Consider the following 19,255-nt stretch of genomic DNA (forward strand, 5'->3'; position numbering starts at 1 on the left):
GGCCATGGTGTTCAGGTCCTCTCTCAGGCCATCAGTCTGCAGCATGGTGGTGGATGGTCCTTGGCGAAACCAGATCCCTGTGGCTCTAAAGATGATGAAGACAATAAAACATAAACAGTGCCTCCTGATTTCTCCACCTGTTTGTCGTGTAAGCCATGAGGCTGACGCCCGCTCAGTTATTTACATAGAGACAAGTGAACTCTTGTCTGTGACCTCCCCTGCGTCGTAGCTGAGATTTCTTTAGTGGCATGCCTGTCAAGCCACAGGGATTATCTCGGAAGAAATTGCGTTTAGACACAAAGCTCTCTCATGTCGGCTGTTCGCACAGGGGGCCCAAGCGTTGGAGCTTCGCCTTCAGCATCACTTCTTCCAACAGTCGACTCACTGGAAGAGACCCTGATGCTGGGAAAGACTGAAGGCGGGAGGAGAAGGGGACGACAGAGGATGAGATGGTTGGATGGCATCACCGACTCCATAGACATGAGTTTGAGCAAGCTCTCAGGAGTTGGTGATGGACAGGGAGGCCTCGCATGCTGCAGTCCATGCGGTCGCAAAGAGTCGGACACGACCTGATGGCTGAACAACAACAGCAACAACACTCTACTGTAAAAAAAGAAAAACTCCCACAGCCCCTGGGTCACCTTCTTGGCTGTCACTTGTCTCTCCATCTGGACCGGTCACGCCCGGGGCTGAGCCGGCTTCATCTCACGAGTGTGGCCTCCAGTGACCTGTCTACACCCTTCGCCACCTTCCCCAGCACCCTGGCAGGGGAACTTTCTCCGGACCCAGCTCTGATCCTACCCCGGCCCTGTTTGTTATTCGGTCTCTCAGTTGTGTCCGACTCTGCGACCCTGTGGACTGCAGCATGCCAGGCCTCCCTGTCCTTAACTGGCCCTGTTAGAGCTCTCCAAATGCCTTTCCCTCGGAAGGCAGGTGGAATTCCAGAACCATGGCTGGAACAGTCTCTATGATCCAGCTCCCAGCACCCTCCATGTTCCTCAGGCCCATTTCCCACCCCCCATATATTTTTTTTAATGTTTATTTGAATTGATGAATAATTGCTTTGCAGTATTTGTTTGACTTCTGCCATACATCAACATGAATTACCCATAAATGTACATATGTCATGACTTCCCTGATAGCTCAGTTGGTAAAGAAACTGCCTGCCGTGCATGAGACCCCGGTTCGATTCCAGGGTCAGGAAGATTCCCTGGAGAAGAGACAGGCTACCCACTCCAGTATTCTTGGGCTTCCCTTGTGGCTCAGTTCATAAAGAATCCACTTGCAAGGCAGGAGACCCCGGTTCGATTCCTGGGTCGGGAAGATCCCCTGGAGAAGGGATAGGCTACCCACTCCAGTATTCCTGGGCTTCCCTTTTGTTCAGCTGGTAAAGAATCCGCTTGCAATGCTGGAGACTTGGGTTCGATCCATGGGTTGGGCAGATCCCCTGGAGAAGGGAAAGGCTACCCACTCCAGTATTCTGGCCTGGAGAATTCCATGGACTGTATAGTCCATGGGGTCGCTCCCTCTTGAACCTCCCTCCAACCGCCCACACTTACCCCACCCACGCAGGCTGTCACAGAGCTCCAGTTGGAGTTCCCCGTCAGGCCCTTCTAGCATGTGGGTCACCCTTGCTTTCTTCTTATCTTACGAAATCCCCCCTACCAGCCATGTTAGCATCCTCCTGTGAGCACCAGCCAGCTTCTCCTTGCCCCGTGCCTCGGGCCAGTAATGCCCACACCACAGTCCATGCATGCTGGTCCCATTGACAGTTTCATATCAACCTCGATGTAGTCATTGTCCAGCGTTGACTTAAATCCTGTGTGTTTTTTGCAAATGCTTTGCAAGCTCTATATGGGGCTTCCCTGGTGGCTCAGGTGGTAAAGCATCTACTCAAAAAGTGCGAGACCCAGGTTTGATCCCTGGGTCGGGAGGATCCCCTGGAGAAGGGAACGGCTATTCACTCCAGTATTCTTGCCTGGAGAATCCCATGGACAGAGGAGCCTGGCGGGCTACAGTCCATGGGGTCAGAAAGAGTCGGACATGACTGAGTGACTGACACTTTCGCTTTCGTTTTTGCAAGCTCTATAAGCAGAGGAGGGCTTCCCTGGTGGCTCGGCTGATAAAGAATCTGCCTGCAATGGGGGAGACCTGGGTTCAATCCCTGGGTTGGGAAGATCCCCTGGAGAAGGAAACTTGCCACTCACTCCAGTGTTCTGGCCTGGAGAATCCCATAGACTGTATAGTCTATGGAGTCGCAAAAGGGTCAGACACAAGTGAGCGACTAAACCACCACCATAAGCATAGGAAACATACAACTCTCACTCACGGTGTTCCAGCAATGTAGGGTGCCTTATAGACGTTTAGTAAGTAAGTGTTGAATTATTGTTGAGACCCTTGCCCTGAGTCCCAGCTTCAAGACCTTACCCTGGGACTTCCCTGGTGGTCTGGTGACTAAGACTCTGTGCTTCCAATGCAGGGGTCTTGGGTTCAATCCCCGGTCAAGGAACTAAGACCCTACATGCCACACCTAAAGATAACGCATGCTGCAATGGAGATCTGGTGCAGTCAAAGAAATAAAGTTTTTTTTTTTGTTTGTTTAGTACATAGATGAGGGGGAAAAAAAGGTTTCTCTGCTGTATTAAGTGAGAGACAGTGAAATCGCTCAGGTGTGTCCAACTCTTTGTGACCCCATGGATTATAGCCTACCAGGCTTATCCGTCCATGAGACTTTTCCAGGCAAGAATACTGGATTGTGTTGCCATTTCCTTCTCCACTATATCAATCCTGCCATTAAATGATATTCTTTGGGTTTTAATTAACTAAGAAGGTTCAGTTCAGTTCAGTTCAGTCGCTCAGTCGTGTCCAACTCTTTGCGACCCCATGAATCACAGCACGCCAGGCCTCCCTGTCCATCACCAACTCCCGGAGTTCACTCAGACTCACATCCATCGAGTCAGTGATGCCATCCAGCCATCTCATCCTCTGTCGTCCCCTTCTCCTCCTGCCCCCGATCCCTCCCAGCGTCAGAATCTTTTCCAGTGAGTCAACTCTTCACATGAGGTGGCCAAAGTACTGGAGTTTCAGCTTTAGCATCATTCCTTCCAAAGAAATCCCAGGGCTGATCTCCTTCAGAATGGACTGGTTGGATCTCCTTGCAGTCCAGGGGACTCTCAAGAGTCTTCTCCAAAACCACAGTTCAAAAGCATCAATTCTTCGGTGCTCAGCCTTCTTCACAGTCCAACTCTCACATCCATACATGACCACAGGAAAAACCATAGCCTTGACTAGACGGACCTTTGTTAGCAAAGTAATGTCTCTGCTTTTGAATATGCTATCTAGGTTGGACATAACTTTCCTTCCAAGGAGCAAGCGTCTTTTAATTTCATGGCTGCAATCACCATCTGCAGTGATTTTGGAGCCCCAAAAAATAAAGTCTGACACTGTTTCCACTGTTTCCCCATCTATTTCCCATGAAGTGATGGGACCGGATGCCATGATGTTAGTTTTCTGAATGTTGAGCTTTAAGCCAACTTTTTCACTCTCCACTTTCACATTCATCAAGAGGCTTTTGAGTTCCTCTTCACTTTCTGCCATAAGGGTGGTGTCATCTGCATATCTGAGGTTATTGATATTTCTCCCGGCAATCTTGATTCCAGCTTGTGCTTCTTCCAGTCCAGCGTTTCTCATGATGTACTCTGCATAGAAGTTAAATAAGCAGGGTGACAATATACAGCCTTGATGTACTCCTTTTCCTATTTGGAACCAGTCTGTTGTTCCATGTCCAGTTCTAACTGTTGCTTACTGACCTGCATACAGATTTCTTAAGAGGATTGTTTTTTTAAAAAAAGTTTCCTTCCTGATTGATTTGATCTCTAACTTACACACTGTAAGCAATGATCTTTACCTCTGATCTGGGATTTCTCAACCTTCCTGTTGGCCAGATATGATGAAACTCCATACTTGTTAGACATTACCTCCCACTCGGCTACCTGGGATTCTGGAGAGGAACAGAGCCACCTGGCACAAGCAAGTGCTTTTTTTTCTGTAAAGAATGAAGCACAATTTTAAACTAAGTAACTGGAATTTTGTGCCATTTCCACTGCATCTATTTCATTAGTTTTTTCACTGACAGTTACTGAGGTGCAGCTCTTGCAGTTCCAATATTTATACTGCATGTCGGGTGTTCTGCTTATTATTATTTTTTCCCCATATGAAGCGCATGTTAAAATCTGCATTTTAGAGGTGAATTGTATGGTAAGATAGTCTACGATACCATTTCAGGTTTAAAATGTCCTATTTGAAATCAGAAAATAATGTATACAACAGCCTGTAATTCTTTCCTTTCCTCTGTAAAAGGTTGGAAGGCCTTGATAGCAATAAAATGTCTGTAGTTAGATTTTTATAATTTTAGGAGTACAGTGTTCAGGTTTTAGAATTATATAATCTATTGCCAATGAGCGGTTGGTATAATACTATTTTAACCTATACCATTGTATTACTATGTATCAACTTTAACAGCATCTCTATATTGCTTTTCGCTACAGTGCTTTGTTTCTCTATTTTTATTAAAAATCCCCTCTGGATTTGAAAGCATAATGGAAATTTACGAATTCATTTTATGTTTTCCTAATCCCCCGCTTTCATAACTTAAAACATGTGTTGTTTCTTAGAATTTGAAATTTTTATTAACTATACATAAGTCTCTAGTTCTTTGATTTTTTTTTTTTCCTGCTAGTTTGTTTCCAGAGCGTGACGGCTTTTGCTGAGTGAATTTAACTGTGTAATATTTCATATCAGATGAATGGGGAGCCCATTGCTTCTAGTCATCTTTCAAGTTTATTTATCGCTAAAGTCTGATATTCAGGGTGGGGGGTTGATCAAATGCATAAGCTAACGTACATTTATAATCATGAGTAGATGCCGTTTCATGAGTTACTTGTGGGTTTTGCTTCATGTCAATGTATGGCAAAACCCACTACAATATTGTAATTAGTCTCCAATTAAAATAAATAAATATTTTAAAAATAGCATAGACCTCAGAACTAAGAAGGAGAAAAGCAAACATTTTTATATTAACACGCATGTGTAGAGTCGAAAACAGTGCTACAGCTGAACCTATTTGCAGGAAAAGAATAGAGATGCAGACGTCGAATGGACTCGTGGACACAGCGGGTGGAGAGGGTGGGATGAATTGAAAGAGTAACACTGACATATATACATGACCGTGTGTAAAATAGACAGCTAGTGGGAAGCCTCTGTATAGAACCGGGCTGCTCTGTGATGACCTCGAGGGCTGGATGGGAGGATGGGAGAGGGGCAAGAGGGAACGGACATATGTATACATGTGGCTGATTCACTTCATTGTAGAGAGAAACTAACATAGCACTGTAAATAAAATAAAATGTGGAGAGGCTGGACTTTCTTTTGTCTTTCAAATTTGCCCCCCAGTTTACCATTTATGGAATAGCTTCTTTTTAAAGATCCCTCTTTGGGTTTAATACCTCTGACTTCACATTGGTCTAGAATAGCAGGTACTTATCTATCACGAGGATGAGATGGTTGGATGGCATCGCTGACTCGATGGACGTTGAGTTTGGGTAGACTCCGGGAGTTGGTGACGGACAGGGAGGCCTGGCGTGCTGCAGTCCACGGAGTCGCAAAGAGTCGGACACGACTGAGCGACTGAACTAACTGAACTGATTTATCGTTTTGGCTTCCTCGATGGTTCAGTGGGCAAAGAATCAGCCGGCAACACAGGGGACTCAGGAGATGTGGACTCAGTCCTTGGGTGGGGAAGGTCCCCTGGAGAAGGAAATGGCAACCCACTCAAGTATTCTTGCCTGGAGAATTCCATGGATGGAGGAGCCAGGCGAGCTACAGTCCACGAGGTCTCTGAGTTGGACACGACTGAGTATACATGTGTTTACCATTGTCCCCACCATTCACCATGTGCTTGGGATGTATAGTTGACATTAAGGGTCCAAAGATTACGTGAAAGGTCTGTTCTCATTTACCATTTTAGACCTGCAGTAGTCTGTTCCATATGGAGATACATGCCCTTGACTTCTGAACCTATGTCGTGTTTCCTGCCGTCGTTTAGTCGCTCAGTCGTGTCCGACTCTCTGCGACCCCAGGGACTGTAGCCCACCATGCTCCTCTGTCTGTGGGATTCTCCAGGCAAGAACACTGGGGAAAGTGAAAGTCGCTAAGTCGTGTCTGACTCTTTGCGACCCCACGGACATACAGTCTATGGAATTCTCCAGGCCAGAATACTGGAGTGGGTGGTCATGCCCTTCTCCAGGGGATCTTCCCAACCCAAAGTAATGTTTCTGCTTTTTAAGATGCTTCTAGGTTGATCATAGCTTTCCTTCCAAGGAGCAAGCGTCTTTTAATTTCAAAATAAATAAAATTTTTTTAAAAGATGGGCCATCAGCAATGTCACATAAGCCAACGGGTGTCATAGCCTAACAGCAAATGTAAAGTTAGAAGCAAGACTTGTAACCGGGAACTTCCCTGATGGTTCAATGGCTAAGACTCTGCTCCCAATGCAGGGGACCCTGGTTCAATCCCTGGTCTGGGAACTAGAGCCCACATGATGCAAGTAATGATCCTGCATATTTCAGCTAAGACCCAGTGACTGCGGGGAAAGATGCCCTGGAAGAGGAGAGCTAAGAACCAGAATGCCTTTGAAGGGCATCTGCAGCAGAAAGAACTGGAATAAAAAGACTAAAAAAAAAAAAATAATAATCAACCAACCAACCATCAAACAACCAGTCAGCTACAAAATCAAGGATGCTTCACAAAACATACATTTGGAGAACAAAACAGAAACTGTGGGAACACATCCTATGTTAGACAATTCAGCAGAATGGTGGGAAGATAGGGTGAGGGCATCTCAAAGGAAATAGACCCAAGAGGCCAAATGACTCAGATGATTGATCACAGGGGAGAAAGGGCTCTCTAACTTGCCTTTCCCTGGGTCCACTGGGGCTGCACCCCGGCAAGGAGTCACCAGCTTTATCCCTGCTTCGATCCCTGGGTGGGGAAGAATTGATGCTTTGGGACTGTGGTGTTGGAGAAGGCCAACAAAGGTCCGTCTAGTCAAAGCCATTGGTCTTCCAGCAGTCATGTGTGGATGCGAGAGCTGGACTATAAAGAAAGCTGGAGAAGGAAATGGCAACCCACTACAGCATTCTTGGTGAGCGGCCTGGCAGCTCAGATGGTAAAGAATCTGACTGCAACTTGGGAGACCTTGGACTGCAAGGAGATCCAACCAGTCCATCCTAAAGGAGATCAGTCCTGGGTGTTCACTGGAGGGACTGATGCTGAAGCGGAAACTCCAATACTTTGGCCACCTGATGCGAAGAGCTGACTCACTGGAGAAGACCCTGATGCTGGGAAGGATTGAAGGTGGGAGGAGAAGGGGACGACGGAGGATGAGATGGTTGGATGCCATCACCGGCTCAATGGACATGAGTTTGAGCAAGCTCTGGGAGCTGGTGATGGATAGGGAGGCCTGGCGTGCTGCAGTCCATGGGGTCCCAAAGAGTCAGACACGACTGAGCGGCTGAACTGGACTGATTTTGGTTTTGGCTGCACCGAGTTATCACTGCTGTGTGTGGGCTTTCTCTAGCTCTGGTGAGCGGGGTCCACTCTTCCTTGTGTTCTGCGGGCTTCTTGCTGTCGTGGCGTCTCTTGGGGCCGAGCATCGGCTCTAGGGCGTGTTGGCTACAGTAGCTGGGGCACACGGGCTTAGTTGCTCCGAGCCAAGTGGGATCCTCCCAGACCAAGGATTGAGCCCGTGTCACCTGCCTGGGCAGTCAGATTCCTTACCACTTAGCCAGCCAGGAAGCCCCTGGAAGGCAGATTCTTAACTGCTGGAGCACCAAGGAAGTCCTGGTCCATCATTTTAATAAAAAACGGCTATTGCAAATGTTTTACCCTAATACGGTGATTAAAGCATCTTGTCCCATTTATCAGCTATTCAAGCTTTTATTTTCCACTGCAAGTAAATACAGACGGGTAGAATCCAGGAGCACTAAAGAAAAGGCAAGGATGTCCCTCTGTTGAGTAGAATATCAATTCTAAGTTGAAGAACTAACCAGAGTTAGGCTGAAAAATGTTGTGAATGTACTTATTATCTGATCTACGACGCAGACATATTGAGTTATCAGAGAGGATAATTCATCCGCGTGGCTTTGGCAAGCGAATTCATTTTCTTTTCCTGTAATCCATTTTCATAGCTTAACATTTTTATTAAAAATGACACCTGTTCCCTCACGAAAAGGAAGCACATTTTTAAGAGTTGCTGATTGATTTTTCTGCATTATTCAGGAGTTGTGTTTTTATTCCGAAAAATAACAGCTACCACCCTGCTCTCAAATCACCCCTGCAGACATGTGCGGTTTCTCTTGGTGGGGTCCTTAAACATTTCCATGACATGAGCAAACTCAGTTAGCAGTGACAAGCAGAGGACTGGAGAAGACTGAGTGCCTGCTAAGTCACTGCAGTCGTGTCTGACTCTTTGCAGCCCCTTGGACCGTAGCCCACCAGGCTCCTCTGTCCATGGGATTCTTTAGGCAAGAATACTGGAGTGGGTTGCCATTTCCTCCTCCAGGGGATCTTCCCAACCCAGGGAGTGAACCCAGATCTCCCACATTGCAGGCAGATTCTTTATCTTCTGAGCCAGGGAAGGCTGTGCAGACATCCGAACACACAGGCTTGTTTGCTGGAGGATCCAGGTGTGTAGTTGTGGGTGTCAGGCCAGCTTACAGTTCCCACACACCTCGAGGAGGATTCTGTGCAGACTTACAATCAAGGATGTGGTTGTTCCATCACTTTGGACAGGTTCAACCTGGTTAAGTTTGGCTGGGCTTTCCCGAGGCCTCAGTGGTAAAGAACCTGCCTGCAGTGGACGAGATGTGAGTTTGATGCCTGGGTCGGGAAGATCCCATGGAGGAGGAAATGGCAACCCACTCCAGGATTCTTGCCTGGAGAATCCCATGGACAGAAGAGCCTGGCGGGCTACAGTCCATGGGGTCGCATAGAGCTGGACACGACTGAGCAAGTAAATGACAACAACTTTCTCTGGCTGGATTTTATACCTGGGAGAATATCCTGACTGTGGTTAGGCCGTGCCTCTCAGCTGCACCACTATCTTAACTACCAAAGTCTTTTTTTAAAAAAGGCCTTTGCCTTCTGCTTATAGTCAGTGTTCCCTGAACTTGCTTATATCTGCTTATAATAAGTGTTCTCTGCACTTGCTTATAATCTCGAAAAGAACATCAGTGATTGTGTGAGGGCTGGGGAGGGGGGCACCCCCATCCTGCCTGGACGGATGGCCGGGCTCAGGATCATTTGTTTGAAATGGCTCCAGTGTGGAGGGGTTCGCTGGCTTTGCTGGAGTGTGGGGTTGGGAGTGGCAGCTGGCCCTGCACTTAGCACACATCCTACTTGTTTGGAGCCGTCTTTGGCTCGTGACCCTACTCTGGTTGTTACAGCCATTAAGCTTGGCCCCGATCCTGGGCGTGCTCAGTCATGTCCGACTCTTGGCAGCCCCATGGACTGTAGCCCGCCAGGGCTTCTCCATCCGTGGGATTCTCCAGGCAAGAATCCTGGAGTGGGTTGCCATGCCCTCTCCAGGGGATCTTCCAGACCCAGGGATCGAATCCAGGTCTCCCATGTCTCCTGCATTGGCAGGTGGGTTCTTTACTGATGAGCCGCCTGAGAAGCCCCAATGCTAATAGGTCAAATGATGTTCCTCTTTCTCTTCTCAAACGTGGCCTGCGCCGCACAGTTCTCACCCTCGTGGTGAAGCCTTTAGGTTGTTCCCAGAGGCCTTCTGGTATTTACAGCACAGATGATAATATCAGGATGGAAAGAAGAATATCACCGGCCTTCTCCTGATGATCCAGTGGTTAAGACTTCACCTTCCACTGCAAGGGGTGCAGATTTGATTCCTGGTCAGGGAGCATTTATCCCACATGACTTTAAAAGTGGTCCAAATTTTTAAAAAAATCTTAAAAAAGAAAAAAAAAAAATGTCAAGCCTTTTCCAAATCCCTCCCTTTCTCTTCTGCTACAAAGCTTATGCTTCATATTCTGTTGTTTTCTCCTCATGCATTTTCGTTCTCTCCAACTAGCTTATAAATGTTGGCCCATTCCTTCATACTGAATGTTAGAAATCTAAGCGAATAAGCCCATTTGTATCTTTTTTTTTAAATTAAGATTCCACCAATTTGTTGTTGTTCGATTGCTCAGTCGTGTCCGACTCTTTGCGACCCCATGGACCGCAGCACACCAAGCTTCTCTGTCTGTCACCAACTCCTGGAGCTTGCTCAAACTCAGGTCCATTGAGTTGGTGATGTCATCCAACCATCTCATCCTCTGTCGTCCCCTTCTCCTCCCGCCCTCAATCTTTCCCAGCATCAGGGTCTTCTCCGATGAGTCAGCTCTTCACATCGGGTGGCTAAAGTGTTGGAACTTCAGTTTCAGCATCAGTCCTTCCAGTGAATATTCAGGACCAATTACCCTTAGGATGGACTGGTTGGATCTCCTTGCAGTCCAAGAGGCTCTCAAGAGTCTTCTCCAACACCACAGCTCAAAAGCATCAATTCTTTGGCGCTCAGCCTCCTTTATGGTCCAACTCTCACATCCACGCATGACTACTGGAAAAATCACAGCTTTTAAGAAGACCACATATTCAGATGGGATTTTTCCTGCTCTAATGTCAGACAGTATTTCTTATTGACTTTAAAAGAGTTCATCTATGTAGATGACACTTGAGGAAATATCATTGATGATACATGGCTCAAATTGAACAGAACGGCATTGCTTCTAAACAAAATACGGTTTGCGATGTAGGTTTTTCTTTGTTTCCAGGAAACCTTTTCTGCACCTGGAAAATAGATCTGAAACTTGTTGGTTGCTGTGGTAAAGTTTTCCATTAAGTCAGAGCAGTGTTAATTTTCTTATAATGAACAGATTCAATGTAATTATACCGCTAGTTATGAAAATGTTCTTTTGTCTCTCTGCTGCAGAATTTTTCTGTTTTAGAAATAGCAACATTCTCAAAAAAATTTTTGTTTTTCTTCTTTGCCAAACGAAGTTTGTTCAGAAAAATAATTTTTTCAGGGAGGAGCGTTTGCTATTTTTTTCAGAAATGAATGTGCTATATACTCTTAATATTTTAGAGCCCTTGTATTTCATTTTAAGTACTTTTATCAACTAAGTCCTTTAAGAGTTTGAAACATCTTTAGGAACACCTGTTCTACTCCATGTTTGTGGGTGAAAAGTAAGTTCTGGTTATTATGATAATAATTTTCGTGCAGTGGGATTGTAAGTGACTACTAAGGTAAAATTTCAGACATTATTTTCTTTTATTAATTTAGTTTTAATTGGAGGATAATCGCTTTGCAATATTGTGTTGGTTTCTACAATACATCCACGTGAATCAGCCATAGGGATGCACACATCCCCTCCCTTTTGAACCTCCCAGCCCATGCCACCCCTCTAGGTTGTCAGAGAGCTCCCTGCATCACACGGCAAATTCCCACTGGCTGTCTGTTTTACGTGTGATAATGTCTATGTGTCAGCGCTGTTCTCTCTGTTCCTCCAACCCTCTGCTTGCTCTTCAGTGCGTCTACAAGTCTGTTCTCTGGGTCCGCATCTCCACTGCTATCCTGCAAATAGGTTCATCAGCACCATCTTCTACGTTCCTTATATATGCCTTAATATATGGTGTTTGTCTTTCTCTCTCTGACTCACTTTACTCTGTCTAACCGGCTCTAGGTTCATCCACCTCATGAGAACTGACTCAAATGCGTCCCTTTTCACAGCTTAGTAGTATTCCACCGAGTATATGTACCACAACTTCTTTATCCATTCATCTCTCAATGGCCATCTAGGTAGAACATTCGTCGTTTTTAAGGTGACCGAGTCATAAAGATAGAGTGAGAGATGCTCAAAGAGAGGCGGGCAGGCTTACAGAATTGCTTCCAAGCTCTCAGTTGTATATTTTATGCAATATGTATACAGAAGTTAGAGACACAGCTCCTTTAAAGTTTTTATACTTATGTGTTTATTTGACGGTGCCAGGGTCTTAGCCGTGGCATGTGGGGTCTTTTGCTGTGGGGTGTGATGAACTCACCCCTCCGCTGTGCTTGCTGCCACCTCTTAGTACCCTTAGCTCCGAATGTTAAAGCTCAACATTCAGAAAACGAAGATCATGGCATCTGGTCCCCTCACTTCCTGGAAAATAGATGGGGAAACCGTGGAAACAGTAGCTGACTTTATTTTTCTGGGCTCCAAAATCACTGCAGATGGTGACTGCAGCCATGAAATTAAAAGACACTTACTCCTTGGAAGGAAAGTTATGACCAACCTACGCATCATATTAAAAAGCAGAGACATTACTCTGCCAACAAAGGTCTGTCTAGTCAAGGCTATGGTTTTTCCAGTGGTGATGTATGGATATGAGAGTTGGACTATAGAGAAAGCTGAGCGCCAAAGAATGGATGCTTTTGAACTGTGGTGTTGGAGAAGACTCTTGAGAGTCCCTTGGACTGCAAGGAGATCCAACCAGTCCATCCTAAAGGAGGTCAGTCCTGGGTGTTCATTGGAAGGACTGATGTTGAAGCTGAAACTCCAATCCTTTGGCCACCTGATGCAAAGAACTGACTGATTGAAAAAGACCCTGATGCTGGGAAAGGTTGAAGGCAGGAGGAGACGGGGAGGACAGAGGATGAGATGGTTGCATGGTATCACCGACGCGATGGACATGGGTTTGGGTGGACTCCAGGAATTGGTGATGGACAGGGAGGCCTGGTGTGGACAGGGAGGACAGGTTCATGGGGTCGCAAAGACGCGGACACGACTGAGCGGCTGGAATGAACTGAACTGAACTTAGCACCCAGTGCTGGAGCAATGAACCTTGTCTTCCTTGAGCTTGGAAAGGTTTGCGACACTCCCATGTCTACAGGTTTCCCTTTTAAAAGCTGCTGCCCACACAGGTGACAGTCACGGCTAATTTTAGAAAGGGGTTGACATCGACAACTGGATTATCCTGAAATGCCTGTTTTTCTGTAGTTTTTCCAGGGCAGAGTAGAGAACGTTTAGCTGACGACAGAGCCTGCCTTAAAGAGATGATTGTTTTCATTTTTGAAGAAGAGATGACTGTGTTTTCATTTTTCCAGACAGAGCCTGTGTTTTGGTTTGAGGTAGAAAGGAGAGGTCAGCGCTGTGCAGGGAGAAGGAAATGTTTGTTTGTTGTAGAAACAAACACACGGCAGAGAGGATGCGGTTCTTTCTATGTGATGTCTCAGGCTTCCCAAAGCAGGAGATGTAAGAAACTGGAGTTCAGTCCGTGTGTCGGAGAAAATCCCCTGGAGGAGGGCATGGCAACCCGCTCCAGAATTCTTCCCTGGGGAATCCCACGGACAGAGGAGCCTGGTGGGCTTCAGTCCATGGGGTCGCAGAGAGTCGGATACAACTGAAGCGACTTAGCACGCACGTGTCGTCTGAGTTGATTTGGATCCCGTCCCATCCGGGGCGGGTGGGTGGACAGTACCCTTTCTCCTAAGGGGAGGGGGAGAAGGGAGGATCCCAGACAAGGAGAATGGTCCCTCCCGCCAGCATCCTTCACGACTCTCTTGCCCTCGCTCTTTGCAGGGACATGATGACCCTTCTGCTTCTGTTGCTGTTCCTCTGCGAGGCCCAGAGCTGGGTGGCATCAAAGCCCAACTTCGTCCTGCTGATGGCTGACGACCTTGGCATCGGGGACCCCGGTTGCTATGGCAACAAGACGCTCAGGTGCGGTGATGGGTCAACACAGGGACCCCTCCACAGGCTGGCCGCCCTGTGACAGGCAGCGGGCATTCGTGGAACACAGGCCACCGGGAGACGTGCAAAGCCCACGCTCCCCTCCAGCTGCACGCCACGTGTGGCTCTGTGTAGACACTGAAAACCAAGACTGCCCTCGAGCCACGTGAACCACGGTGTTCTGAGGTCACGAAAAGCAGGAGCTTCATCTTCTTCACCCTTGTAGGGAATTCTCTTACCGTCCGGAAGAGTTGGACACAACTTAACGACTGAACAACAACAGTTCATATTAGATATGCTACCAGACGTGATATTCCTAAAATTTATTAATGTGATAGGCACTGATTCCACTAAGGAGTCTTAATTTAAAAAATTGCAATCAAGTCTTTAAAGTTCACTGTCTGCTAATTATCAAAAGGAAGAAAAGGGCTATACAGTAAGAATTTATAATAATAAATTCATAGTAATACCCTAAATCTATCTTGCTCCCCATATTAGCATCCAATTCTTTTTCTTTTCATTGAAGTACAGGTGATCTACAATATTGTTTTAGCATGTATATATACACACATTCGTGTGCTGTGTGCTAACTGGCTTCAACCATGTCAGAGTCTTTACGACCCCATGGACTGTAACCCGCCAGGCTCCTCTGTCCATGGGATTTCCCAGGCAAGATTACCGGAGTGGGTTGCCATTTCCTCCTCCAGGGGATCTTCTCGACCCGGGGACTGAACCCTTATCTCTTAACGTGTCCTGTGTTGCAGGCAGGTTCTTTACCACTAGCACCACCTGAGAAGCTCATATAGACACACACATACATATCTTCTGTATACATGTGTATATTCTGTTTTCTAATTCTTTTCCGTTATTGTTTGTTACAAGATATTGAATATAGTTCCCGATACTATACAGGACCTCCTTGTTATGAATCTGTTTTAGAGTGTATGTCTGCTAATCCCAAATTCCTAATTTATCCCTCTCCCCAACCCAGCTCTTTCTGAACGACATGCTTCATTTTATAATATCACACCCCCAAATAGATTTCTCAGTAGCCAGTCTAGGCACTAGTCACGCATACGATTTCCGTATTCTCAGCATCTTGTAACATAAGGCCAAAGCCAAGTGGAAATGTTGACAATTAAATGGATAAAGTAAGGTAATAAACGGGAGAGGAGTTTGAGACCACGGGGCAGTACAACGATCTTGTCCACTGAGGTATGCGCTATTCCATGGGCTGCCCTGATAACTCAGCTGGGAAAGAATCCTCCTGCAATGCAGGAGACCCCGGTTCGACTCCTGGGTCGGGAAGATCCGCTGGAGAAGGGATAGGCTATCCACTCCAGTATTGCTGGATTTCCCTGGGTGCTCAGCTGGTAAAGAATCCGCCTGCAATGCGGGAGACCTGGGTTCCATCCCTGGGTTGGGAAGATCCCCTGGAGAAGGGAATGGCTGCCCACTCCAGGATTCTGGCCTGGACAATCGCATGGACTGTACAGTCTATGGAGGTCACAGAGTTGGATACGACTGAGCGGCTTTCACTTTCACTGTTACCTGATTGGCCTCTGGGCACTGAACCACGGAGGGTGGGGCCGCTGTGAACCAGATAACATGTCCCATCTCACAGGCCAGGAAGGGAGTGCAGTTAATCACATCGTGCTTTTATGCTGTGATGGAAGCTGCTGAGATGGGGGATAGAAAGACATCCAGAGGTGGAGCAGGCTCCTCCCACAGGACGGGAAGGCCGCAGGGGGTCCCATGTATGGTCAGGACCGAAGTCTAAAAGATGGGCAGAGTGGCAGGGACCAGGGCTTCTTTAAAAGGATATGAGATAACCACTCAGAGTGGCCCCAGACCTGTGAGAACTCCCCCTCCCCATGCCGGGGAAGTCTGGCGTGATTTTCTGAGGTGACGGGGCCACGACCTTCCTGGAGAAAAGGCCACAGAATGGCTTGTCCTGCACAGAGCGCCATCCTCGAAGTGAAACCCTCCGTGAGCATCGCTTCAGCGGGAAAACCCTGGAGTCCACAGAGGGTGTGAGTAACTCACGGCCTGACCTGTTTCCAGCTTTGCCCTGGACTCTGTGAACCCCGGGTAGTTCCCTGGTAGATGCACCTGGAGCCCTTGCTTCCTTGCTCCTGGGGGTCCCGTCACCCCCTTGTCCCTGGAAAAGTGAAAGTGTGAGTCGCTCAGTCGTGTCCAGCTGTTTGTGACCCCCTGGACTGTAGCCCGCCAGGATCCTCTGTCCATGGGATTCTCCAGCCAAGAAGACTGGAGTGGGTTGCCATGTCCTTTTTCTCCAGGGGATCTTCCCGACCCAGGGATCGAACCCAGGTCTCCCGCCTTGCAGGCAGATTCTTTCCCGTCTGAGCCACCAGGCAGAGCCTGATGACAACTCCTTCAGAGCCTCTCTTTGGCTGTGGTTGGGAAGAGGAGAGTCAGGCTGCCCCCAGAGCTTTCCCGTTTGGGGGCATACAGAGGCGACTGGCAGGGACAGGTGAGAAGGAGAGAGACCTTGAAACATCTCCATCCCCCTGGTCCCAGCAGCCCATTCTCAGGACTCGTCTTCTCCCTCCTAAACCAGAAGCTCAGAGCCCTGGGCAAGTGAGGTACCCCAGAGAGGGCTGACCTCGATCGTGGAGCCCTCAGTGTGGTTTTGTCCTTACTCAGAGCCATGGTGCTGTGTCTGCTCCCTTTCCTTCACTCCTTCCCCCCACGTCTTGTGGTTCAGTCACTCAGCCATGTCCGACTCTCTGTGACCCCACGAACAGCAGCATGCCAGGCTTCCCTGTCCATCACCGTATCCCAGAATTGGCTCAAACTGATGTCCATCCAGTCGGTGATGCCATCCAACCATCTCATCCTCTGTCGTCCCCTTCCCACCAAGACACATGGCTCTATTTCCCTGGGTTACTGAGAAGCGACTCACTGTGCAAAGCCCCCAAAGAAGCTTTCTTAAGATCATGATGAATGACCCACGAGTCTCTGTTCCAGGACTCCCAATATCGACCGCCTGGCCAGAGGGGGTGTGAAGCTCACGCAGCACCTGGCAGCATCACCCCTCTGCACGCCCAGCAGGGCGGCCTTCATGACCGGCCGGTACCCTGTCCGCTCAGGTAATGCCCTCCCCCCTCACCGCTGGCTCCAGCACCGCGCTCCTCGTCCTCCTCCCAGCCATAATGGTCCTCCCCGTCTTCATGGTGGATTTCACATTGCTCAGGAATGGCGTCTCAGTCCCAAGTGGGAGTTTTCCTCTTCTCGGCCTCTTCTGGAGGACTGCCCCCCAGTGAGATTACGTTCGCCAAGCTTCTGAAGGATCAAGGCTATTCCACAGCTCTGATAGGTATGGGACTGAGGATCTGGGCGGGGTGGTTGGGAGAGTGGGGAGGGCGTGACCGCAGCCATCTTTAGGGTGACATGGCTGATAGAACTTGCACAGCTGTAGAAAGGGAAGAAACAATTCCAACTCTAAATCAAAACAGCAGGCATCTGTATGCAGTGTTTGAATGTGTGGATGGTCTCCTTATTTATGTATCTGTGTGTATGTGTGTCGATGGATGGATGGATGGGTGATAGGTAGATAATGATAGACACACAGATGGACTGACAGATGGACAAATGGATAGATGGAAAGGTAGTTGAGTCAGGTGATAGAGACAGGGAGAGGTAGCTCAGTAGATGAGATGGATGATGGGTGAATGGCTGATGGATGAACTGTGGATGCTGGATGGATGGATGGATGCTGGGTAGATGGTAGATGGATGGTGGATAGATGGATGGCAGGTGGATGGTGGATACTGGATGGATGGAGAGGTGGATGGATGATGGATGGATGGGAGGTGACTGGCGAATACTGGATGGGTGGTACTGGATGGATGGATGGTGGGTGGATGGTGGCTACTGGATGGATGGGTGAATGGTGGATGGATGGTAGGTAGATGGTGGATACTGGAGAGATGGATGGATGCTGGGTGGATGGTGGATGGATACATAATGGATGGATTCTAGGTGGATGATGGATACTAGATAAATGGATGAATGGTGGATGCTGATGAATGGATAGTGGATGGATGGATGGATAATGGATGATGGGTGGATGGTAGATGGATGGTGGATACTGGATGGATGGATGGTGGGTGGGTGGATGGTGGATGGATGGTACATGGATGATGGCTACTGGATGAATGGTAGTTGCTGATGGATGGATGGTGGACGAATGGATGCTGGATGGGAGAAGGTAGATGGATGATCGATGGATGGTAGACAGATGGTGGATACTGGATAGATTGATGGACGGATGGATGGATGGTAGATGGATTATGCATGGATGGTGGATATTGGATAGATGGATGGATGGATGGTGGGTGGATGGATGATGGATGATAGAAGGCAGATGGATAATGGATGGATGATGGATGGATGGTAGATGGATAGTGGATACTGGATGGATGGATGGATGGTGGATGGATGGATGGATAATGGATGGTGGGTGGATGGTAGATGGATGGTGGATGCTGGATGGATGGATGGTAGGTGGATGGATGATGGATGGATGGTAGGTGGATGATGGATATCGGATGGATGGATGAACAATGAATCCATAGATGGGTGGGTGGATGACTAGTGGATGCTGACTGGCTGGATGAAGGGGTGAGTGGGTCAGTGGGTGAGTGATTGGATACGTGAATGAATGGAGGATGCTGAATGAGTGGATGTTGGATGGATGGGACGCAGAGGCAGAAAGTTGAAATATATGGTAGATAACAGAAAAATGCATAGTTGTGCACACACACAGCAAACACCACCACACACACACGCACACACACACACACCATACTATTGATAAAGATTTTCATCTTACATGGCAGTAATAAAATTGCATCTGAATGTTTCTCATTTGACATGCCCATTGATTTTATTCCCTTGATAGGAAATGAATCCTTCTCCCCTTTCCCTTGATGAGCTTGGGTCTACGTAGGTCATCAGAAGAATCATGGAAAATCTCATGGGAGCAAAACGACCCTTCTCTTCCTTCCCACATCTGGTCATAAAGCCACCATCACTTTTTCTCTTGTGTGAGGCGCTCACTAATTCACTAATGCACTTCACATTTTATAAGAAATGTTTCAGTTCAGTTCAGTTCAATCACTCAATTGTGTCCGACTCTTTGCAACCCCACGAATCACAGCACGCCAGGCCTCCCTGTCCATCACCAACTCCTGGAGTTCACTCAAACTCATGTCCATCGAGTCGGTGATGCCATCCAACCATCTCATCCTCTGTCATCCCCTTCTTCTCCTGCCCCCAATCCTTCCCAGCATTAGGGTCTTTTCCAATGAGTCAGCTCTTCACATCCGGAGGCCAGAGTACTAGAGTTTCAGCTTCAGCATCAGTCCTTCCAATGAATACCTGGGATTGATCTCATTTAGGATGGACTG

At 47.7% G+C, this 19,255-nt stretch overlaps 1 protein-coding gene across 5 annotated transcripts in view; it reads left to right on the forward strand.

Annotated features, from left to right (window-relative positions):
* STS (steroid sulfatase) overlaps positions 1-19,255 on the forward strand; it is a 164,155-nt gene that overhangs the window by 61,908 nt on the left and 82,992 nt on the right. For all 5 annotated transcript variants that reach the window (XM_086387688.1, XM_086387691.1, XM_086387693.1 and 2 more), the window contains 3 exons: positions 13,671-13,811; positions 16,812-16,933; positions 17,038-17,160. In XM_086387688.1, the coding sequence (XP_086243814.1) occupies positions 13,671-13,811; positions 16,812-16,933; positions 17,038-17,160 (386 nt within the window). The remainder of the gene's footprint in view (positions 1-13,670; positions 13,812-16,811; positions 16,934-17,037; positions 17,161-19,255) is intronic.

This window comes from Bos grunniens, chromosome X, assembly GCF_055505025.1.
Source record: "Bos grunniens cultivar Pamir isolate PY7600 chromosome X, Bosgru_T2T1.0, whole genome shotgun sequence".
NCBI classification, from domain to species: Eukaryota; Metazoa; Chordata; class Mammalia; order Artiodactyla; family Bovidae; genus Bos; species Bos grunniens.